Source organism: Syngnathoides biaculeatus, chromosome 20 (genome assembly GCF_019802595.1).
Source record: "Syngnathoides biaculeatus isolate LvHL_M chromosome 20, ASM1980259v1, whole genome shotgun sequence".
In the NCBI taxonomy this organism is placed as follows: Eukaryota; Metazoa; Chordata; class Actinopteri; order Syngnathiformes; family Syngnathidae; genus Syngnathoides; species Syngnathoides biaculeatus.
This window is the reverse complement of record NC_084659.1, coordinates 9973255-9997841: the sequence shown is the minus strand read 5'-3', so window position 1 is coordinate 9997841 and position 24587 is coordinate 9973255. Positions and strand designations below refer to the sequence as shown.

The following is a 24587-nucleotide window of genomic DNA, read 5'->3' as shown; positions in this document are numbered from 1 at the left end:
ACTGGCGGGTGAGCGCAACTAGCGAGCTCTTTTGTAGTTCCTGAGATCGACATTTCCCCATCACGTAAGATCATGTAATACTGTACTCGTAACGCTCCACACTCATCCATCTGAGACTGCTTAATGTTGTTTTTGTTTGCAACATTCTTCAAATGGGCCCAGCAGTTTGTATACAGAACAATAGCATCCATATACTGAGATATTTCCAGTACTTGCCTGTAACTGATTTCAAGACTCATAAATTGGTCAGACAAACTATTATATAATTCTAAGGAGAAAAGCAGTGGTACATTCGATGAGGGCTTGGTTTGTTGACAGACATCAGCCATGACATTGCCGCAAAGTACAGCCTGAGCCACACATTCACTCACATGAAAGTGAGGGAGATTTACAAGATTAAAAGAAGCAACTGTTCGTGCCCGCCGCTTCCTTCCTTCCTTCCTTCTCTCAGTTGTTTTTAAGTCATTTGCACACTGTCGCTGAGAATCTGTCATCACTTAAGGGTCCATACTCTGCTGCATATTTAATATATTTATTGAATGCATTTTCGCAACTGGAATTTCTTAGAATGATTTTGCAGATAGGGAATAGAGAGCAAAAAAAAAAAAAAAAAATTTTTTCGATTATTTCTGTGTTGATGTAAGTTAATTCTGGGGGAGGGATATGTGCTATCGGGTGAAATAAAGCAAACGCCAGAAGGGGGAAGGGAAACCTAAGAGCAAAAATAATAATGAGTGTAGTAGGAAAAGAGATTTGTGTAGGATGTGGGGAGGAATCTGATTTAATTTTAAGGCCAGATCTCCCAACCCTATATCTACCCTAAACAAAATCACGTCTTACCCATGCCCGAATCCTTCTTGGTGCCGTCAGATATGATCTCCACGTGGTCTCCATCCACATCATAGCTGAAGAAGTCATTGAGATAGGTCTTGGATCGCTGGCCCCCGAACACATAAAGACAGCGGTTTCTCTGAGAGAGGGAAGATGGGAGATTTTGATGAAGATCCAACCTCGTCAGGCAGTGTTACTCGTTTTTCAGACTCACGGTGTGAAAGAGCATGCAGTGTCCGATACGTGACTGGATGTCCTCCGGGCCAGCGTTGCACGAGTCTTCCCGCAGGAGGCTCCACGTGGCCGCTTGGCAGTGGTAAGCGTACAGGCCGCTGAACTGCGGCTCTGACGTGCGGCTGTCTTCCACGCTGCCGTTGCAGGTCAGTATCCGGCCGCCAAACGTGTAGATCATATGCTTTTCCGAGTCCATGCACATCTGTCGGGACGACAAAACAACATCTGCACGTGCTGAACGTGTTTTGGAATGATTTGTGTTAAATTAAAGAATTTATGGATATGAATAACTGGGGCCTTTATATTTACACTGCGCAAGATATACTTTGAGCGACTCTACAAGAAGTTAAACGTCAGCTTCCTGAAGTTTGCCGACGGATGGACTTTGAATGATTACCTGATGGTCGAACACCAGCTTGGGCCCCCCGTCAGCCGCCGTGTCCTCACTGAGGAGCGTCCACGTGTTGACATCGATGTCGTAGCGGTAGAAGTCGCTCTTCAGGGACTTGCTGTTCCTGACGCTGGAGTCCAGATAGCGGCCCAGCGTGTAGATCTGACGCCGCTGGGAGTCGATGCACATCTTATGGCAGGAGCGAGCGCTCGGGCCGCTCTGAATAAAATGGATTTAAGGTTTGTGTGTGTACATTTCATCCACGCTGCCTTTCACATGAATCCCAACTTTAAGAGGGATGCGTTCTGGCCACAGTACCTCTTTCTCAGTGTCCCTGGAGATGCAGACCCACTGGTTCTCCTGAACGCTGTAAGCCCAGAAGTCAGCAAGGTCCTGCGTGCCATCCCAGCCCCCAAACAAGTACACCGTCTCTGAGGGACACAAAACAAATTTCGATAAATGTAAAAACTGACAGTTTAACTTATTGGGTTCGTTACCACCGTTCAGTTGCTTCTTAGCAGACAATAGCAGTCACTCACATTTGAAAAATGTTCGGGTGTGGTCAGTCATGCTCGCTGATAAAGCTGCGGGTGTGATTAGGGATGGAATCTCAAGACCTTAAAATAACTTTAACTGTAAATTAAAAATAAAAAAATACATAACGAAAATTTCAAACTCAGAAATGTTAATTTCCAATTCAACTGATAATAGTAGAACATGATATGAAACGGTATTTAAAATTTTTCATGAATAAAAATTCTTGATCTGACAAACTTTATCTGAAGAAATGTTAAATGCACCGGCCTGTCAAGGAATAAACACGAACAGTCTATAACCGTAATGTTTTGAAAATGCTTTAGTTCAACATAATCGGAGTTAGTGGCAACAAGCTAGCGATACATTGGAACAAACATTCCTGTCGGCAATCGTGATGTATTGCTATAATCTAGCGTAATTTACGGCAGTATCGATTGTCAATCCATTGATGAAAGGTACAAGTAGATGATCTATATCGTCCTAAAGCATGCACAGGGGAAAAGTTTTCACCTTCAAGATAACGCGTACCACGGGGAAAATGACCGTTCGCATTTAGATATATGGACAGACAAGTCTAACGTTAGAACTAAAATCAAGTCGAAGTAACTCACAATCTTGTATTTATTATAGTTAGATACAGAAACATTGCGCGTGTTATGTCCCAGAAATGTTTTTTTTAGTGTAACTGAATTTCCTTTGGCGAGGCTCATGATGTTGATGACTTTCGACGTAAATGCGCTCACAGTAAGTGAAGCAGCTCGGAACGTGCTTTTGGCCTAACTTCCGAACATGCTCTTTATGGTTAACTTACATTTCCTGTTTCTGGGTGAATACTGTTTGTTTAGGTGCAGGCTTCTTTTGTTATCAGCATTTATTACATTAACACGTTAATTAATGCCAAAACTGCACAAAATAAGTGACGTCTTTCAACATCTATTTTTTCTACTCGTAACAAATTTAACACACGTGATTTTTTTTGTGCTCAACTGTGCAGATTTGAACGCGCCGTCGTGCTCATCAAATGTGAGTGACTGCAATAGTAATTAGTTCAACAACAACTCCAACTTTGACATAAAATATAATTCCCAAGAATACATTGCAAAAGTTGTTTTTTTTTTAAAATATATTTCCAAAATTCACCATCTTAAATTCCCATGACTATTTTAGAAAATTTCCAGAAATTTCCCAGAGCTTTTCTATTCTTTTGCAACCCTATCTGCAAATAGTGTGCTTTGGACATTTCTACTTGAAATACAAAACACATATTATTCCAAAGAGGTTAAAAAAAAAAGAGTGAAATTTATCAAAGATGAAGTGTTTCTTTTCTCTCTCGATGCAATTAATTCAGGCACGGCGTCTACAGGAGCGAAGACCACGATTCGAGGTTGTTGAATAATTGTTCACGGCTAAAAAAAGGAATGCTCCCTGAGCAGTCTTGATATCCAAAAATGAAAATCCAACTCTAGTGCAAACATCCTTGACTAAAGCGACACAAAAGGTCAGAGTGTGTTTCTGAAATAAAGCCCTTCTCTTGGCTCAGCAGACAATAACGTGTCACTCACTCGCACGCAGGCACGCACACTTCCAGTAAGGAAGTGCACATCAACCGCCACCCGATACGCACTCATCTGATCAAACACAAATAAAGCGTTGCAAGAGTTGCTCTGAGGAGGAAATGAGTCAGCGCTTCGTTTGGCAAAAACTGCCAAGTCATAACATTTCTCGAGTGTGTGTGTTCTCACCAGTCTGAACGTCAATGACCATTTGATGTCCACCCCTCATTCCCGGCCTGTTGTCATCACCGTCACCTGCGGAGAGCAGAGGAGGGCGAGTACAAACACGGCAGTGAGCGTGGGATGTGAAAGGGGAGGGCGACCATAAAGCGAGAGGATGGTGCAGAATGGGTCGGGAGGTTGAAGGGTCAGCGACATACACACAGAAAAAGGAAGGCGGCATTGTTTTAGTGTCAAAACGTTGACATGGTACTGAAATGTTTGGATAAGTCCGGCTTTTAATAGATTGCCTCACTGTTCATGTCGTCTCTGTTGATTTCTTGGGCACTTGTACCTTTGTTGCACTTGGGGATGATCTGACTCCACCTGGGCTTGTACTCCTGCTGGCTGATATACTGGTTAAACAAACCGTCTAAAGGAGAGGGACGTTCCGTTAGCGCGCACGAGGACAGGACGCGACTGGACTCTTTGAAACAGGACCCGACCTCTCACGGCTTTGTCGATGAGGTCCTCGCAGGCGTCGAAGTCGCCTTGCAGCACCAGCCGGTCGTGCAGGTGGGTGAGCATGGGGTGCTCGAGTGCTATGCGCGTCTTCTTCTGCAGTGACTCGAAGGCCTCTGTGTAGTTGTGCTGACGGAAGTGTTTGAGGCAAAGGCGGATGGCTTCCTGTTCTCTATACTGCAAGTATTTAAAAAAAAAAAAAAAAAAAAGTCAGTACATCATAACAATCAACATTACCCCCTTTACACACTGGCCAGCTCTTTTTTTCCGATATTTTGCGGCTCATTGTTCAGTATGTCAGGTCGTGATGCAGTATGGCCATCCATAAAAATATTTTGGTTTCCAGTAACAAGAGTGAAAAAAAATGAGTAGGTAGGTGGGAATTTTTTTGTTTCTTTTGGAAAGGTCCATTCCATGATAATCTGCAAATATTTTAGCCCATATACTACCAATAAATATATTCAGTGTGTTAATGTAGCTTACGTTTTAGCTATAAATTATATAAATATTTCTTCACATTTTCAACTTCCCAGGTGCATACCTGGCTAACATACGTAGCTTCTTTTTTGCACACTGAACTTGGGAATGAAGTGCTTGTTCGGTCGACCTCTTCCAGGACTTCATAAAAAAGGTGGTGGTTTCCCAGATTACTATTTTTTTTTTTTTTTTCAAACGGGAAGGAAAGGGGTCGACTTTTCCTCGGCAGCTGCCATCAAAGTGACAAATGCATCCACTTTGGGCCGTTCAGCAGTGGCGCTTTTCCTCAAATGCAAAATCACTACCCTGAGATCCGGATCGGACTGTAATAATGTCTCAAAATCATGAGAACGCTCGCACTGGATGCCGCCGTGCGTTTGCCCCAGTCGCAGCGCTTTTATTTCAGACAGCATGTCATCTCCAAATTCATCTGGGGCAATTTGTTTGAATGCATCCTGGAGTGTTAAAGCAGGGCTCATTTTTCTCAACTTATTACTCACGATGTATTCGCCGTTTAAAATAAGCAAGAAACCAAATGGGATGCCGTCTGGGATAATACTCGATAGCATGAAGCAGGTGGCCAGAAAATCACTTCCTGATTGGTTGATATTTGAAACAAGACCCGGGTTACTTCCCTTGTCCACACTTACATCCCTTTCGTGTTGGGGGAAAAAAAAACAAAACAAAACCCGACTTCGGCAATTTTATTTGCTTTTGAATATTTACATTCGGTCGGGTTATGGGAATCCTAAATATTTTTATGGATGGCCCAATGGGAATGAAATAAGTTAAAGCTTGAAATCAATTAATTACCAAAAACATGCTTTGGCATTAACAATAGGGATGCCTCACTGATTTGGAGGCTTAAGTTAAAAAGTTGTGAACGGAGCAAGCTGCCATCCTACCTTGCTGTACCAGTTAAGGCAGGGCTGTACTACATCCGGATCCTCGATACCATGAAGCTCAATGTACCAGATGCTGAAGTTAAAACTCGGACCCCACGACATCAGAGGCACTGAGGAGGCAAAGCGGGTGGGAAAAGAGGCGAGATTAAAAATAGCAGATCGTGTTTGCGTCCAAGCAAACGGCTCCTCACCTATTTTGACAAATTTGCAGGGAAACATCTGCTCGTCGATCTTGTGCTTTAAGGTGAAGGTTTCCTTGTTGTAGTCGTTCTTAAGGCCACTGGCAGAGGGGAAGAGAAAAAGAGGCCACCCTTTCACTACTTCTATTGTTGGACGTGCTGAGTTCTCGCACATGCTAGGAAAATTGGTTAAAGGAGACATATTATGCTTTTCACTTCTTTTGTGATATAAGGATCTTGAGGTCCAAGCATGGTTAAGACATAAATTAAATTCATAAATCCAAGCACCGCTGTATGTGTATAGAGCTCGTGCACGTGACGACACCATTTTCGCAGCGCCATATTGACGGTCGAACAGAGCTGCTCGACATTGAACCGGAGGAGAATATTTGCAATACCCGAGACCTGTTGTGATGTTGGTTATCACAACAGACGAGACAGATATTCTAATAGATCATTCTATGGAATACCTGCTGAAAAGACCGGAGAATATCGATGCATTTTGGCAATTAAACGTGATAGATGGTGCCAGACCAAAATACACACGCGACTATGTACCGATCGCTGAATTTCAGGGAGGAATTATTCTTCTCAATCTCAAATTACCAAAAAGTATTTATAATGCCAAGTTGGCTCATTTGAGAACAATGCATGTTCAAACAAAACTGTTGCAGAGGTTAAGTGTCGCCGCAATTGCTTCCGGGTATGTTCTGTGAAGACGACTCCATCCTCTCAGTTTTTTTTTTTTTTTTTTTCAATCATAGTTAATGAATGCGAGTTTGTGTAAAACCAGGGGTCATATATTTCAATATTGATATTTGTATAGAATACTAGCTGAAAAGATCGCTGGATTCCGTCAAAGGTTAACATGTCGCCGAACACACTTCTGCATTCACGAGCCGCCAAAACCGTTACCGTGTGGCATTTATTCCTGATGAGAACAGATCCAGCAACAAATGATTCTTATCCGTCCAGACATTTATACCCCTTCAAAGTTTTCCATGGAAATCTCGACAACTTACTCATCAGATCCATGTGTATATCCAGTTATCCAAGACAAGCGGAAGCAAATTAACAGTCCAATTGCTAATCGGCAAAAACTTCTGCATTAAATCCGGGTCGTCTATGCCGAGTTTATCTAATTTTTCCACGTACCTTTGTTTATGTTCACCTTCTAAATGTCTAACAGTATCGGACAAGACTCTGGGCGTCGTGCTACAAAACATATTTCTGTGTTGTCTCCAACCAACCTAGCACTGAGCAATGCTTGGCTTGACCGGCAGTATGGCGAGGTAAACAAAAGTCACATGATTTTATAACGTAGGTGCACGAGCTCTATGCAAGCTATTAAGAAGCAAATTTTTCATTATAATGCCCGAAGTTAGCTGGGATAGGCTCTCTCACTCTCACGACCCTTGTGAGGATAAGCAGCTTGGAAAATGGATGGATAGATGGATGCCCTCTTTAACCATTTCCGGATTAGCCAGTAATTGTAAACAGCCGAGTCTCACCTGGACAGAAGCTCAGTCATGTTTTCTTCGCTCATGCCTCCGAACACCTTGAACTTCTTCAGGTTGCAGACGTGCGTTTTCTCATATTTCCCGAAGGTGATGCTCTGAACGATCGCCGGCCTCTCCAGTTTCAAGACTAAAAACTGCAAAAAAAGCCAGGGAAAGCGTTCTCAATTCAGCTTATTGCATTTTGAATGTAAAAATGCTGAATTAGTAGGTGGATGACAGACATTGTGAGGACATATTTTGACAGTTAATTTGGGGGGAAAAAAGGACGGTTAAACTGGACAAAGTGGAAGTTATGCAATTGTTGCAGCATTATAGTTACCTGTGGAGGATAGTTGCTCTCAGATGACCACCTGGAGGATTGATCATTAGGTTTGTCCACCAAAATGTTTCTAAGAATTCAGAAAGGAGGCAATATGAAATTATGGGTTAATATCAACAAGCAAATATGGATTTATATGGATGCAAATCACAAATGTATTGTTGATAACAGGACAATGTTCATTAAAGACTCCCTAATGGCGATAATTCTTCATATGGGAACTGTAGACGTATTCTACCGGAACCCTGAAAGAACATCTCCACACAGGAAATCCACAGCCCAGATTCGAACCACAAACCACTAAGCTGTTGCATCACTTAATGTTAAAAAAAAGAAAAGACTGTTTCACAAAACAATCACTGGCCGAGTACAGTTAAGTTGTATTTAACTTTTGAGTTAATCACATGAGCATTTAATCATTAAAAATGCATTTCGACAGACTGAGCATTCACATTTTATAGCCTATATTTCAGCAAAGCATTAACCTATGGTAGTTGTATTTTAGTAGGTGTTACTTGCTGTACTAATGTTGACAACCATTATCTTAGTTTGTCATCAGGTTTAGGATGAAGCATGGTACCACGTTATTATGTTTTAGAGTTTATTACATGAGAAAACCAGCCACCTCTGCTTTTGGGACGCGATCGAATGCCACGATGGTATTCCTGTCTACTTCATTATTATTATTTTTTTTTAGTTTGAACGTTTCTTTTGTTATGGACTACAAGGGGTCCACATGCTCTTTTCTCCGTTAATTTTATCGTGATATATATCTATTTTTAAAAATTAAGTCTGAGATAAATTAGATAACTAAATAGGGTGTGAGGACGAGGGACGTATCGGGGGAAGGGGGCAAATATTTGCCCAGACGGTGTTATTATTGTGAATACTTCATTTTCTTACAATGCACTAAACTAACCCAAAATATGCTTTAGATCAAGTGTCTCCGACAAATCATCCCAAATATGTCGCTAGCAACGTAGCCAATGCTAGCTTGGATTGAAGACGGGTACCGAGGCCGGCAAGCTAACTAAACGCGGCGCTCGCAGGACATTACAAGTGCCCGAATGCATATTGGATATGGAAATTACTCACTCGGGTAAATACGTTGAGGAGTACGAGCTCCATTTAAAAACGCTGAACGTGAGAACCCTACTCTCTGGAACGACAGCCATCTTGTTGCAGAAAAAAAAAACAAGCAGGGGGTGGGAGGGAGCTAGGAAGGGGTGCGTAGACCTAAAAGAGACACTGCACCTTTTTCGGTTCAAATAATACGCAACGTAACTCCACATTGCCGATCATGTTTATCATATTTAATATTATTCCCCTTGTTGTAACACCTTCGACTCTCATAAACAACCGCCCAAACAGGAACAAATTCATGTTTTCAACGCTACCGTTCACAGTAAAATGACTTTATTACACACACATTAAGAATTCAGTTCATATATTTACACACATAATGCGATGAATGTAATAAGTATAAATCGGTATTGAATGGTTTTTTTTTTCATATACGTGGAAAGGCTTTCATACAAAAAAAAAAACCAAAAACAAAAACGCACAACAGACATTAATACAGAGGAATCTTGCCCTGACAAATATGGCGTGGACTCACAAGCGTCATTTGCGTATAGCTGTGTGAAAAGCTAGCAAACAGGAACGACCCACGTTCCATTGGCTGTCATTTTCTCAAACTAAGGGTTGAAAACTCTCACAAGGTGTAAAACATAATCATTATAGCATCTTGAGCTCATTAGATCAACATAGCATGTAATGTAAATATTTTTTTTAAGAATCATTGAGTTGGTAAATATTTGAAAATCTTAAAATATTTCTCACTTTCTGCAAACTGGATGTGAACATGCACACTAAAGGTGAGTTGCTTTTTTTTTTTTTTAGGGAGGGCAGGGAATTGAGTGTAAATTAGTATCCCCAACTATCCACTTAGTTAAGTATTTATATTGATAGCTGGAAAGCAAATCAATGTGGCAAACAGCCTACTAGAACATTTGAACTTTATTTGAGGTTGCTTTAAATGCAGGCAGGTATATGATAACTTGTTTAACGAGTCGTTGTAGTAAATTCTGAACACAGCCACATTCCCAGTTATAAAAGAGCTCGTGCATACTTTTGGTTTTGTTCTGTTTTATTTATTGGGAGCACCAGGTTTGTACTGACAACGCAATGTCTTTTCATCCTTGTGCCTTCCTTTCCTATTTAACGACAGCGTCCATGCCTACAGTTTTTGGGTTTCAGTAAATAATAATGTTGAAAAGCAACTTTCAGGGTGATCTAAGCTCTTCACGAAACGTCGAGTCGGTGGACCCAAACACTGCGGATGCATCATCCGGTGACTAATATCTCTATTCCCGTTAAATGGCCCCCTCCTCTACATCATCTTATTGTACTCCGAGACACGACTCATCTCCCTCATCGCTCGAGTCCCCCACCCCTGCACCACCTCCTCTCGGAGACGTGCCCAGACCCCCTCGTGTACGTGAAATAAAAGTTCCATTGTCCGTTTTGCATCACTTTAATCCAATCTAATTTTGCTATTCTATGTCAGATCTTGTTCAAGGATTTTATTGTTTGGAAAATTGGTCCACAGTAAATATGTCATGATGCTCGTTAACATCTTTTTACTACAGAATATTGCAGTAAAGTCATGCTATTTCATGTGAGGTAAAAGCATTCATTGTTTACCGTGTATGTAGTACTGTGTCATGTGTTTTATAATAAAACTTCTGGCAAAACAGTTGTGCAGTATAATGTATAAATATCAATGAGTTATAACAACAACATAATGTAATTTCACGAGATTTTTTTTTAAACATGAACCATCAATCTTTGTGATGGATGCAGTGACAGCATTGTTACATTTTTGGCCAGCAGAGGAGGCTAAGATGGCAGCCTTGGGAGCATATTTATGATTTATGAACCTGTTGTAACACAAGACGTGTACAGGACAAAAATCTGTTTTTTTTTTTTAAAACAACTTTCTGGAAGATACTGTATGGACTGCACTCATGAAATATGACACAGCTGTCTAATTGTTTTGGCAAGTAATCGTAGGAATGTGAAAAATGTCCAAAATTAATGGAACAATTTGTCCAGAGAAACGTGGAGGCCAGCAATGTAATGAATATTGTGAAGTTTTAAGATTTTTTTTAATTTACACTGTCATTTGTTTTTGTTCTTTATTGATTTATTTTATTCATATATTTAAGTTGTTATAATTGAGATATTATGTAATTATATAATTGACATTGTCTCTAAATGTACAGTGCATGCCGTATATATTATTAAAATAAATAAAATATGCATTATACATAATTATGAAAAAATTCAGTATGAATTTTAAAATGTTTGTGTCACAAGTATGAGCACTAGTGGGATATAATCATGTGAGCAGTTGTCATAATAATACTTAAATGATACAAAGTTAGTTTTCATAAAATTACCCATTTTATAGCATTTATTGACATTCCTTTGTGCATCATCACTTGTTTTGTTCATGTGATGTATGAAATACTGTATTTGTAGTAATAGTTAATAATTCAACCACCATGTTCTTATTTAATTAATTGTGGATCATCACTTGTTTTGTAGGTGACGTATGGAATATTGTATTTGTAAAAATAGTTAATAATTCAACCACCATGTTCTTAATTAATTTGTGATCATAGCCATTCACACCCCGGAGCCATCACGTCTCTTACGTCATATCTACAATCGCTACCGGTGACATCATCACACGCTCGTCATCACCTTTCTGGTAAAAGTACAACCGACCGGCCCGGCTACGAGAAGTTTCTTATGCTTTTTTTTTTTTTTTTTAAATACGACTTTTTTTTCCGGGAGAAGCCATCACGTGGGAGGCCCCTTTAAGTTGCCATTGACTGAGGCCCGAGCGTGTCACATGGACATGATATCATGACCGGGCAGGAACGCAGTAGCGAGCAAACGAGCGAGGGAGCGAGGCCACTTCTTCTTCTTGGCTTCAGAGGAGGTGGAGGAAAGAAGCAAAAAAAAAAAAAAAAAAAAAAAAAAAACACGCGCAGTCATCTGACGACCAGCGGTGGTGACGAAGATCGGGATCGCGGGACTCGGACTTGCCGATTATACAATACACCTGCCGGCGACTGCGACGCGCTTTTCAAGGCAAGCCGACGGAGAAAACGTCATTCACGGTCCCGCGGAGCGGCGCCTTTCTGAGCGTGAGTGAAGTTATTCCTCCGAGCCGCTGTGCGCTTCTGCCGCAGGTGCGTTTGCGCAAACGTCGGCGGTGGGCTTCTACTTTGCTTTGGGTTGCGCGTAAAAGCCGAAAGGAACCAGTTCTCCCACACTGCGAGATTACGTGTTCGTGCTCTGGTTCGCCGCCGCCAGTGTCCGCATTCCAGGTGCTGTTGCGCACATCGAAATGGAAGTAAACAAGTGGGAATCGGGGGACAGAGAGACACAGAGAGAAAGAGGGAGCGAAGAAGATGGGGGGGGGGGGGGGTGCGTGCCTCGATCATCAAGCGCGACGACCGCGGGCACGGCTGGAAATATCCCGAAAACATCCGCGAGGCGCAGCCCGTCCTGGGCTGCCACGAACAAGTTGTCGTCGAGGGGGCTTAAAAAAAACCCAAAACATTTAAATCGTGAAAAACGATTTCCTGGCGTCAGTCAGTCTTGGTAAAACTTGTTCTCTCACTTAGAAGAGTTTGGATAGATAGATAGATAGATAGATAGATAGACAGATAGATAGATAGATAGATAGAATCCAACTTTTAAAATGCCAGGAAAAGCCCACCAAAACAGCTGAAGTTTATTTGGGGTGAATCAGAGATGACTTCATTTGTGGCAGGAGTGCACTGACACCCATTTAACATGAGGTCAAATGTCACGAGGAATTCTTAACACGGCTGCATCATGCGGTGTAAGAGGGTGTGCACACTTTTGCAACTCCAGTATCAGTTTATTTTTACATTAAAAAATGAAAAAAATTTATAGATATTTTCTCAATTGAGTGGGTCAGAGTATAGGTCGCATTCATGGTGGAAAACGTTTTGTCATGGGCCACATTATTGTTATGGTTTACCTCAGCAGCCCATCACAACTGAAAACCATAGGAATGCGCAGCATAATTGCTGTATCAATATTATTAAATACACACAATCACTTGTTGGTTAGCTTGTTTAAAAATCTGACGTTTTTTTTTTTTTTTTAGCTCAGTTCCTTTTAAAATCAGTTTCAGTGACAAAAAAAAAAGCTTGCAGTGTCAACATTACTGAAAGACAAGACGCGCATTTTAGTACAGATTTTAGCAAGAAACACGAAGTAGACGCGCGTGATTTTCTTCCACGGACCACATGGCGTGGCTTTTTGTGGCATGTGCGATATGTGCGGCCACACGGGACAGCAATCAATGGCCCGTGAATCGGTTTGCTATTAGTAGAATCAGGAAATGTAAATCATTATAATGTTTCCTATGACCAATCGAGGAAATGTGATCGCGTCCCAATCAGGACTAAACAGTGGTGGAGGTCAGTATGTTAAATTGTAGTCAAAGGCAATATGTAAGAGTTTTGCACACTAGTGTGCAGGTCTTGATAATGGAGCTAATTTACGCTAACCTCGACAGGAGAACTGAATGTGATTTTGGTTGTTCTGGAGTCCTCGGGCCGGGATCCAGAAGCAGCCGTGGTGTTTGTCTCACTATGTCAACAAACCACAGCGACAAGGCTCAGGACGCGATTATTCAAACATGAGTTGAATGAGGAACTAGTTGAGCTCTTCGTCTTACTTTTTCATCACAACAATGCTTCCCTCAAAGGAGAATGCCATTTTTGTGTGTGTGTGTTTTTTTTTAATTTTCTGTCTTTTTGTAATCAAGAAAAAATACGTTCTAACTGGAGCAGTTGCGTTACATGATCCCCCTTGTAAACAAAGCAACAAAATGCGCCCAAACAAGTCCGAGCAGTGACGACCGCGAGCCTTCCTCGCATCACATTTGAAATGTGCAATAATCCCGCGGCGTTAACCTCGATTAATCCTGCCGTGTTTGCCTTAAGAACCGATAAATCTGTCACTCTTAATGAAGCGAAGGAATGAATGAAGGAGTTTACTAAATCTCATCTAAAATGTGGCCTTTGTTGTCATTACAGTATAGTATTAGTAATTGTAGGATTTTCATCTAGGATGCCCAGTGACTGTACGAACAGTGAATCAGTACCGATATAATTTCTCTATTCAGAAACTGAGCAAGATGGCGGTGCCGCTAGAGAGGTGATTCTCAAAGTCTGGTACTAGTACACAGTTAGCAAAAGAAATACTCAATTAAATGTCTAAACTGTACGTAATGTTGCAGTGGCTAGAGTACATTTCTTATGTACAGTCCAGGTGTATTTCACTTTTAGTATCCATCCATCCATTTTCTTTGCTGCTTATCCTCACCAGCGTCGCAGGAGTGCTGGAGCCTATACCAGCTGTCAACGGGCAGGAGGCGGGGTACACCCTGAACTGGTTGCCAGCCAATCTCAGGGCACATAGAGACAGACAACAGTCGCACTCACAATCACACCTACGGACAATTTAAAGTCTGTCAATTAATGTTGCATGTTTTTGGGATGTGGGAGGAAACCGGAGAAAACCCACGCAAGGCACGGGGAGAAATGCAAACTCCACACAGGCGGGGCCGGGATCGAACCTGGGTCCTCAGAACTGTGAGGCCAACGCTTTACCAGCTGAGCACTTTCAGTATCATATATTTTTATTTCATCCTTTAGAACAGTTTGTTCCCCCGAGCGTGACCCTACGGAGGAACCCGGATCACAGGGAAATGGAAGAATACTGCAGACTGAGATCATAAATATACTTCAACCTGACTGGATCTTGTTTAGTGGTCACTCGACAACCAAAAATATGAATAACACCTCTCAGTGTGAGTGCACCTCCAATCTGTTAAAATAAAACAAATATGGCTCCTGTATTGCGTTACATTGTGCAGGCATTCCTAATGTTGCGGCCGGGAACCACAGATTAGCTCCGACTCGTGTTTCTTTTTTGTCCGTTTTCTGGACACACTTTACAAAAGACAGAGCTTCCCGTGTGCGTCACGCGCCGCGCGTGGACTCGCCCGGGTGTTTACATTCGCCTCGTTTCAACAAATAGATCCGTTTCATTTGATTACAAATGAGCCTTTCGATCCTCTCGCAGACTCACAACCCCTTTCTCCCGCCCCGCATTGATATTTGTAGCCCATTACCTCTTTTTTTTTCCCCCCAGTGTATTTTTGCCGAATAATTGAAGTAAATAAGACAGCAGTTTTGTTTGGTTTTTGATTTATTATTATTGCTGTGTCTCGATGGGAACGTAGCTTCAACAGCCAGCTGTGAAACTTGCATTTCCGCTGGGTTTATGTGGTCATAATTAGCACCTCCCATGTGACCGCGAGAGCGAGGCGGCGTGCACGAGTACAATGCGAGCTGGGGTGTGCTTGTGTTTACGTGACAGGCGGACAAGCAAGGGGAAGTGACGCAGGAGGCAGCGTTAAAGGGAAGGCGGCGGCGGTAGAGAGTTGCAGACGTGCTACGGAGGGGGGGAAAACAGAGAGAGGGAGAGAGAGAGAGAGAGCGAAGACAGGAAGGGCCAGGACAACGTCGCGACTTACAACACGATATAGAAACAATAACACTGACCGCTTGTTTTGTCGTGACGGTCAAGTGCGCAAACGCGCCGTCCAAATGAGTCACTGGCCGCGCCGGTTCGGCCCCAACCGCGCGTTCGATTATGAAATGTGTTTACCCGCCCGCTCGCTATAAAAGTAGCGACACAAGGTTGTGTTTGTTCGGAGCTTGGCCTGTTCCAGCGCGGAGCCAACTTTCGGGTTTGCTATTCACGGTGACCTCATCATCTCTCTGGCTCGCTTCCCTGCCCAACTGGAGCCTGCTCCAACTTTCTTGGCTGTGAAACTTTCATACACCAATGCAGCAATTGACACTCCTGTAATAATTCCCCACAAATGTGTTGATTCTCACATTCGTGGACATGATACATATTTGCCAAATGCAGCATACTTCCTTCACATGTCCGCGTGAAAAGTGAAACCCATCGATTCGCGGTAGCTCGGCCAGCGCCCGTACACGGTTTGTACAGTCGGAGGTCGTGAATCTAAGGAGAAACAGAAGTAGTAGAGCAGTGGAAGAATAAATGTAGCCTAAGGCCGGTCATGAATATCATAAAAACCCAGCCAGTGACTCCAAGAACAGAAAGATTCTCGATGATGGGTCATTTCTACAGTCTGACGTCATGTAAGAGAAACTCGAGCGGAAATGCAAAATAACAATAAATGCCGACTGAAACCTTTCAAAATACGCTGCGGCCAAACGCTGCGATACTTCCTTTGAATTTCACTGCAATCCACCTGACTGATCAACAGACCCCACTTCTCGTGACCACATTTCAAATTGAATCGAAATTCTCTCCGTCAAAATTGGATTTGAACTCAGCCTTGGATCTGATTTCGTCCAGAGTTGTCAGCGTGACCCCGCCGTGGCCATTGTGTAAGCACGCCTAATATTGCTCCGTGTCCTACGATGGAATAATGAAGTGTCTAAAGAGGAAGTGCTATAATGATGACACCCCATGTGAGGCGCAAAGATATGGACTGTGCCTTGGGAGTTAGTTTAGGATAACTTACGCAAGGAATGATAGCTTTATACAATTTGTGAATTTTATGGATGCTTTGTGCTCTGCCTTCGGTATGGTGTATTGATACATTATACCAGGAATGTGGCTACTCTCGAGTGGCGGATTCAATTCCTGCGCAGCCGGCAGGATTGAGGGTGACTCGGCAGGCAGAGTGTGGCCCAGCTCCACGCTGCATAATAAATAACGGGGCAGCAGAAGAATACCAAGTTAGTACACTGCTGTTTGTGAACTGTCGAGTCAGTGTGATGCCGTCCAACGGTCTTAAACGAGACAAAACATTTTTGTCAAATTCTTTGAATGGGATGTATTATGGGAAACTGACGCCCACACATCAAGTGTAAAATTAACTCAGTAAATCTTGTATTTGCAGGCTCATAAAACTAAAACATTACAACCCAACACAGAGTTTCTCCATCCATAACATGATCAGTGCCACTTTTAGGCTGATACATGACACTATTATGCAGAAACACACACATCCCAACATCTCTCCTACAGGTGCAACAATTTTGCTATCATATAAAATTGAAAAGGGCACCAAGAGAGGAACTGTGCTACTATGTGTGCAAGTCGGGTGTGGTGGAGAAATATGCTAGAATACTACAGGACATGTATGAGGGCAGCAGAACAGCGGCGAGATGTGCCGTAGGTGTCCCAGAAGAATTTAAGGTGGCGGTGGGACTGCATCAGGGATCCGCGCTGAGCCCCTTCCTGTTCGTGGTAGTAATGGATAAGGCTTACATATGAGGCTAGACAAGGATGATATTGTGAGCAGGCGGAGGAAAAATTAGAAAGATGGAGGCACGCACTGGAAAGGAGAGGAATGAAGATTAGCCGAAGTAAAACAGAATTTATGTGCATGAATGAGAGGGGCACTGGGAGAAGAGATAGCGAGCGCGCACGAATTCAAATACCTGGGGTCAACAATCCAGAGCAATGGAGAGTGTGGAAAGGAAGTGAAGAATCGGGTCCAAGCGGGGTGGAACACTTGGCGGAAGGTGTCTGGTGTTCTATGTGACAGAGGAGTCTCCGCTAGGATGAAGGGCAAAGTTTACAAACCAGTGGTGAGGCCGGCCATGATGTACGGATTAGAGACGGTGGCACTGAAGAAACAACAGGAAGCTGAACTGGAGGTGGCAGAAATGAAGATGCAGAGGTTCTCGCTCGGAGTGAGCAGGTTGGATTGGATTAGAAATGAGCTCAGCCAAAGTTGGATGTTTTGGAGACGAGGTTAGAGAGTGCAGACTTAGACGGTTTGGAGATGTTCAGAGGCGAGAGAGTGAGTATGTTGGTAGAAGGGCGCTGAGGATGGAGCTGCCAGGCAAAAGAGCGAGAGGAAGACCAAAGAAAAGGTTGATGGATGTTGTGAGGGAAGACATGAGGACAGTGGGTGTTAGAGAGGAAGATGCACGAGATAGGCTTAGATGGAAAAAGATGACACGCTGCGGCGACCCCTAAGATCAAATTGAAAAGGGTAAGTAGAGCTGCAGTGAGAATTAACGCCTACCCAAAATGGTTTGTCATTTTTGGGCCCTGACTATTTGAAGGCCCATCCCCCATTTCAGCATATTTCCTTGGCTCCAAAGCAATATTTTAAAAATGAACATGCCAAGCGAATGCTGTATTGCGAATATGCGTGGGGTCACCGTACTCGATTGCCCGATAAAGTTTTCTGTGACGCGTCCATATGCAAGATACAGTTCACAACGTCGCGTGTGAAGCGCTGCCTCCGGTAGTGAAAATGCTGTTGTCGTCACTTTCTCCCCGTTAGACACTGTGGTCTCCAGTTTTGTGTGCAGAAGCAGCTCTCCGAAATGCTCGCTTTGACTGCTGAGCCTACGTGGACAGGGAAGCGGGGATGGTTAAAGGTTGCGACGGGGATACGCTGTGGTCGGAAAGGGGGATAATATTAGAGGTGGGACAGATTGCTTCAGCGCCGCTAAGTAGGCCAAAGGCACAGGGGAGTGTCGCATGAACTGCCGCTGCTATGTTAGCTATTCTCCAGTGTCTTGTTCAGGCCGAGATGGGAAGGGAGACAGAGAGAGAGAGAGAGAGAGAGAGAGCGAGTAAGCGAGCGAAAGAGAGAAGGCCTCGCGTGCGTCATCTTTCCCATGCCGTCTGGCGTCTGTACATGACACTCAAAACCACTTCTTGACAAGGGGAAGTGTTCCTTTTCCTTGGCGCAGAGGCTGCAGCGACCTTTTTCCTTAAACGCGTTAAGTAGTGCAGAAGGTCACCAAAGGGGGTGGGGGGGTGGCGGTGGTTGATTTTCAGAGGGCAAAGAAAGTTCAAACTCTTCCGGGTGGCATTTAGTTTGATTTTTTTCAAAGGGTACATAATGGTAGCATAAAAAGTGACCTCGTAAACAATCTGAAAAGTAACACAATGGTGTGCAACAAGGGTGAGAAAGAGAAGCAAAAGCCACTGTTTAGTGGAATAATAAATGCTGACTAAGGTCGTCACAGTTGATTTGTACTGCTGAGTATGATAATTGACAGTCTCAGTGAAGTATGTTCCAAGTGATACATCTCGACTAAGAGATGAGCTTTGTACGGATGTCAAAGTTTAGCCTGGGTTGTTCAAGATATGGAAAATGTACACCCACCAATGTTCCCTCTAAGCTGCACACCTGCGCAATTGCGCACTTGCAGCGCACATGAAAACCGATCGAGCGCAGTGAAACACAGCCTGACTTTTTTTTTTTTTTAAATATGGCAGCACACGGTCTCTAACAAGCTGCTGCTCGGCCACACCATGCCACACACTATTTCCTTGTTTACCTGACACCGCCTACCTCCCGCTCTTAAAGGGGCACACTCATAATTACAAATACCGCCCATCACCGGTACTTTAGTTAGAAACACAGTCTGGGCAACGTAGGGCAAAGAAGAGTTAGACATGCTTATGTTTACTCTAGATAATAATGGCAAAAGTAAAAAAAAGAAAAAAAAAGAAAGAAATGCTGTTGCTGTATGTGAATAATAATAATAATAATAATGAAGAAAAAGGGGTGAAAACTTTCTTTTTTTGAGTAAAAAGGGTCTGGTCTGAAGCCAAAGTAGAAAGTACAGGATGAGATGGTGTATCATGTTAAAATTCCACCTTGGCGCAGCCTGTTAGAGGATGAAAGCGTAGACAATACCGTGCACAAAAAGCTAATTCTGTATTTTAAATATAGGAGACCCCATAACATTAACCTTAAAACTGTTTGGTAGCATCATTTAGCTTTCAACATGGATTGCTAAAGATATTCTGCAAGCAATAATTCAGCTTTACACCAAGAAAAACAGACGGGGATATCGTTGTGGGTTAAAAATAAATAAATGAAACAAAGTTGGAGGCAGCATTTCAAATTTACCGTTCATAGTTGGTTTGGTTTGGTTTGGTTAGCAATGTAATTTTTTTTTTGTTTGTTGACATTTTCATTGCAAGTTTGCAAAAACACAAACAAAATTGTTCTTAAAATTTTCTGATGGTAATGTAAATGCTGTAATCTGAATCTTTTAATGAGGCATGTAACTTTAATGCATAACACCGATCTGACCACAGTGTATACGCCTCAAAGCATCAAAGGGGGCGCTCACGGGCTTAGCGTGTTTGCTCGGACAGGAACGTTGACGCCCGCACTTTCAGAGCATTTGATCAAAATCTGTAAGTCATGATTTTGAAATGATATTAAACTGTTGGGGTCGGAAACACAACAACAAACCCAATGAGGAAAAAAACAGGGAAAACGCAAAGACCCAAAGTATAACACCATCCTAAGCGCAGTCTATAATAGCTCGTCTACCGAATTGTCTCTATTTGCATTCGGGTTGACTTTTGAGTGTTTACGCATCCGTTTCGATGTCCTGTCCGCATGGGAGAGTTTCTTTGGACCGTCATCTGTGTTTGTCCAGCACATGGAGAAAGGAGGGGAGGCGAGGGGAAAGGGAGGGTCCGGTGACTCGCTCTCCATGGCATCGGTTTCCCGAGTGACCAGAATCAAATACACCAGCCAGACCGGTTCTCCCCTGTAGGAGGTAGTGGCAGATGATACCGTGGTTCTTGCAATGCCGGGCCGTGCATGTGGTACCTGGGCTTTTGGTGGGGACTTACCCGACTTAATCCATCTTTTAATACAACCGCTATCATGTTGCATCATCTGGAGCAGGTCAGAAGCAATACAGTCAATACATTTTTTTTTTTTTTTTAAATCCAGCGAACTTCCGCTTTTAGTGAGGGATAGGAACCGAGCCATCACAAGCAAACGAAAAAAAAAAAGAAAGAAAATCTATGAAGAACTGATGGCCCCTACACCGAAAAGGTTTGTAATTACCTTTAAATGCCAGGAAAACCTGATTTACAGAAGGAAACTCCTCAACTCACTTCTACCTACTGCCTTAACACAAAGATGCCAGCAGATGGCCCCCTAGAGATACTATCATTAAACTATAAATGAGTTTGTGAATAACAAAGGAGAAGGTTAAAAAAAAATTACCCATGCTGTACCACACACTCGCTCATGATGAGTGATGAATAATGAACTAAATATATTAAATCTATCACGTGTGAGGGAACGGAAAGATAATGACGTTATTGTGGGCCATCTCGTGCGAATTTAATGTGAAACGAGGGGCGTCATTTGGACAAAAGTAGCAGTGCAGCCAAGGGAAACGCTACAAAATAAAGAGAATGAAAATGAAAATATTGGGATTTTGGTTGTAAACGTACAGTACGTCAGTGCGTCTTGATAGCATTGAAGCCAGAAGAGAAGGCCGTGCTCGCCTTGACCTATCGCCGCTGGTTTCTGATTCCCCAGAAGTTCTTCTGAGCCGCGCCGCCGCTCCGTTCGTCTGCGCCAGGTTACCAACGTCAGAGCAAGTGGCCTAGATTTTTTATTTTTTTTTTGGTCAGAATTGGACTCAGAACGTCGGCTGTTTATAGCCCTTTCCTCCGGTTTCCTCCGAGAGTGGAGCGAGTCACGACTTTCTCAGAAGAAAAGTCCGGTTTCTGAGATTTGGGACAATGGAGAAGCGGCTGTTGTGCGTGTAGAGTGCATTTATTCATTTCTGGTTATTACTCTGGCGGGGCTTTTCTTAGTATTACTCATCTTTGTGGGTTTTTTTTTTCCAACTTGACAAACATCTTGTCATGTCTGCTCTCTTATAACTAATACAGGCCATAAAAATGTAGGTATGTACAATAGCCCAGCGATGGAACAGTCTGGAAATTTCACATCCCGAGCAAAATGATTATCGGTGTTATCACAATGCGACCAAAATCCAAAACGTCAGTAATATACACTAAAGCATTGTAACAAGTTTTATTTTTATCTAAATATGATGCGCAATAATGCACTTTTAAGTTAAATACCGTAAATTGCAAAACAACCGGAGCGAATTTCCAAGTGCACAAGACCCTACCAAATGTACATAAAATGGCGTTAGTGATATATTCAAGAGTGGAGAAATGCTGCAAATAATAATCATAAATAGTCAGTCAATTATGAAATATCCAATATATAATCAAATATGAGTTGATTGACACTAGTCCTGCACTGCATTTCAACATATTTGAGAACGTCATCATTTGCAATTACAAAACATATTTACTGTACTTACTTGTATTCTATAGACCGGTACGGGTATATTATATTCTTTTATTAATTCAATTGTATTTATTTTCAAAACTACAAGTCATATAACGTCACAAGTGCCATCATACTGGGTTCGAATTTGTCTATTCAGTGCATCTGGATAAATTGTGTTTTGTGTATAAATAGTGGTAATGTCTATTATATAGCGCGTGCAAGTGTGTTTCCACTGTGTGTGTGTGTGTGTGTGTGTGTGTGTGTGTGCATCTTACGGCTGTGGGCAAGGTGACCATCTTTTTTTTTTTTTTCCTTTTTAATACATTTTAATACAATTCTTCTCGTCCTTTCCTCTGGCCTCAGTCCCTCCACCTCCCACCGCCTCACTTCTTCCCTGTTCCCACGGCAACTCACGGCTGTTGGTTACATAATGCTTGCGTTGTCAGCCTCTGTGTGTGTGTGTGTGTCCTTTAAGTCAGCCCCCAGGCTTTGGGAAATCAAAACATGCGACTTTCAAGGTTTTATTAGCCTGTAGGCTCATGCGTTACTGATAGCATTAACGCCGACTGCGCTGTGTGCTTGTGTGTGTGTGTGTGTGTTTGTTCAGTAATTGCGGTTTCATTCACACAAAGATGGGAAGGGTTCAGTTTGGTAATATAAACTCATCGGCTGTTCGCGCTTGATTTATGTACGACGGCTTGTTCACACTTATTATGGCTCGCAAAGATTCGAGCCATCAGCGCGCATTTGAGCATGTAGTGCATATGCTTGACGTCCGTTTAGAGGTCTATGTACTAGTAAAGAAAATTTATTTGTATAGCGCATTTCATACACAAGGTGACTCTATGTGCTTTACCTGATTAATAGCATTCAAATACAAAGAAATAAAAACTAAAAACATTTGAAAATAAAAACTACAATTAAAACAGCATTCAGTGCAAGAAATACACACTTCTTCCTCACTAGTAAGCTGACATTGGTTTTGTGGAAGTTTAAATTCATGTTACGAGCGAGGTTCCCAAGCAGTACTAGTAGATGTCAACTCATGCATGGTTTTGCTTCACAAGTCACATGTAGTTGTCATGCCAAGCTTGTCCTCGTGCGCAGAAATGTTTAAACAGTGCCGGAAGGTACTAAAAGACGGCCGTTTGACTAGTGCGCCCTCGTCGTTATGATAGTGAGCCAAAGAGGGTACTAGTACTGTAAATGCAGGAAAACAAGGATACGGAGTAAATGCCCAAACGGCTTTCCATACATCCGTGTACGCTGACATTTAACATTGTTGGAGGTATGAATGGGGATTAGTGTTTGATTGAATAGTGAGGTGGGTGTGTGACCAATCAACCCAACGCACACACAAAAAACACACGCACACACACACACACACACACACACACACACCGTCATGGACTCAGATCCCCACTAATGGCATTAGCCCAGGCACGGCAGGAGAGGCCCAAGCTGCTGTTCACTTCAAATTAGAGTCCGCGTCGAGCGAGGAGCGATGCCACCCAGTGTGCTTGTCGCCATTCATCTCGTTTTATATTAATGAAGGTCGGGCTGGAAACAAATGCTCTTACTCTGTATTTGAGTATAAGTATTACGTACTGAAGATTGGGAAAAGCAGATGTGCTAAAAGTGTTGAAATAGACTTAAAGTCAAGTACAGTAAAACTGTTCACTCCCTTCAAATAAATTATTTTCAATATGGCAGAGGATGGGAAAATTATTTTACTTCTCCGAATCTGTTGCCGTCATCGTTAATGCACAAAAATAAGAATTTGCGGTGTGGTAGCAGAAGTGATGTACGGGCTCCCTCTGTTGGTAAGCAAAATAATCCTAGCCCGAGTCCAGTTCAGCTGTATTTAACTTTTAAGTTTCAAAACTTTCAATGTTTTAATATATTTGCATTAAATCTCTAAGGATCGTTAGCTATTATGTGTAATAGGTATTATAATGTGGGTCATGATGGTAGTACTTGATGTAAAAAGTTTGAGAACATTTGTAACAATGTTTTTAGATTTATATTTAACAATTCTGCGCTGTGTGTCATCATTAAAATCTGAAAGAAATGTTTTGGGTTTTTTTTTTTGGGTGGTTGGAACACAATGACGACATTTTAGTGACTTGTACTTACATGAAGTACGTTATCGATGGATGAAGGTGCAAAATTGAAGAATTGCCTACATGAGATTTTTTTGCGCATAAAATGCAAAGGCTCGCTTGTATTTGCATAAAAAAGAGAGAGTGTGTGTGTGTGTGTGCATGTGGAGCACCTGGAGTGACTGAGCGCATTTCTTTCGAAGCCCGCCAGCCCGCAGGAGGGGCGCCGCGTTGTGCCGAAACGAAGGCCGGGAACGGCTTTACGTGCGATCCTTAACAGCAGTTGCTGCTGCCCCGATTGCGGCAGGTCCTCACTTGCGTGCCCCCCAATACTGTTAATGACACATGATAACAGTGGATTTGCTGACACTGATAAGGCCTGTAATTATGGATCAAAAACATGCTGGATCACTGCAATGCAACTACAGTCAAGCGAAAGGAACTGACAATTTTTTCTCTGCAATCCTCTTCCTCTTGCCCCTCATGCCAGATCAAATCTTTTTTTTTTTTAGAAATGGTTTCAGCCCCAATATGTTGTAACTTTGCTATGTTAAATATAGGTACACCAATATTACAGAGTCATAATGAC

The 24587-nt window shown here is 42.5% G+C and overlaps 1 protein-coding gene and 1 long non-coding RNA gene across 11 annotated transcripts in view; one reads left to right on the top strand and one right to left on the bottom strand.

Annotated features, from left to right (window-relative positions):
- Positions 1-24587, bottom strand: part of mkln1 (muskelin 1, intracellular mediator containing kelch motifs) — a 128435-nt gene that overhangs the window by 6088 nt on the left and 97760 nt on the right. For 2 of the 9 annotated variants that reach the window (XR_009792865.1, XR_009792866.1), the window contains exons 4-15: positions 24172-24330; positions 7628-7697; positions 7300-7442; positions 5801-5964; positions 5610-5719; positions 4212-4404; positions 4022-4138; positions 3736-3801; positions 1775-1887; positions 1463-1675; positions 1046-1267; positions 841-970 (exon numbers count right to left, since the gene is read on the bottom strand). Coding sequence is in view for 1 of the 9 variants with exons in the window: in XM_061806120.1 (XP_061662104.1) it covers positions 841-970; positions 1046-1267; positions 1463-1675; positions 1775-1887; positions 3736-3801; positions 4061-4138; positions 4212-4404; positions 5610-5719; positions 5801-5889; positions 7300-7442; positions 7628-7697; positions 8723-8802 (1507 nt within the window). In the remaining 8 variants the exon portion in view is untranslated. Of the gene's footprint in view, positions 1-840; positions 971-1045; positions 1268-1462; positions 1676-1774; positions 1888-3735; positions 3802-4021; positions 4139-4211; positions 4405-5609; positions 5720-5800; positions 5965-7299; positions 7443-7627; positions 7698-8722; positions 8848-24171; positions 24331-24587 lie in introns of those variants that run through there. The other 7 variants (XR_009792869.1, XR_009792867.1, XR_009792868.1 and 4 more) reach the window with 7 other exon arrangements.
- LOC133493164 (uncharacterized) overlaps positions 10938-24587 on the top strand; it is a 32747-nt gene continuing 19097 nt past the window's right edge. For both annotated transcript variants that reach the window (XR_009792875.1, XR_009792874.1), the window contains exon 1: positions 10938-11847. This is a non-coding gene — a long non-coding RNA (uncharacterized LOC133493164). The remainder of the gene's footprint in view (positions 11848-24587) is intronic.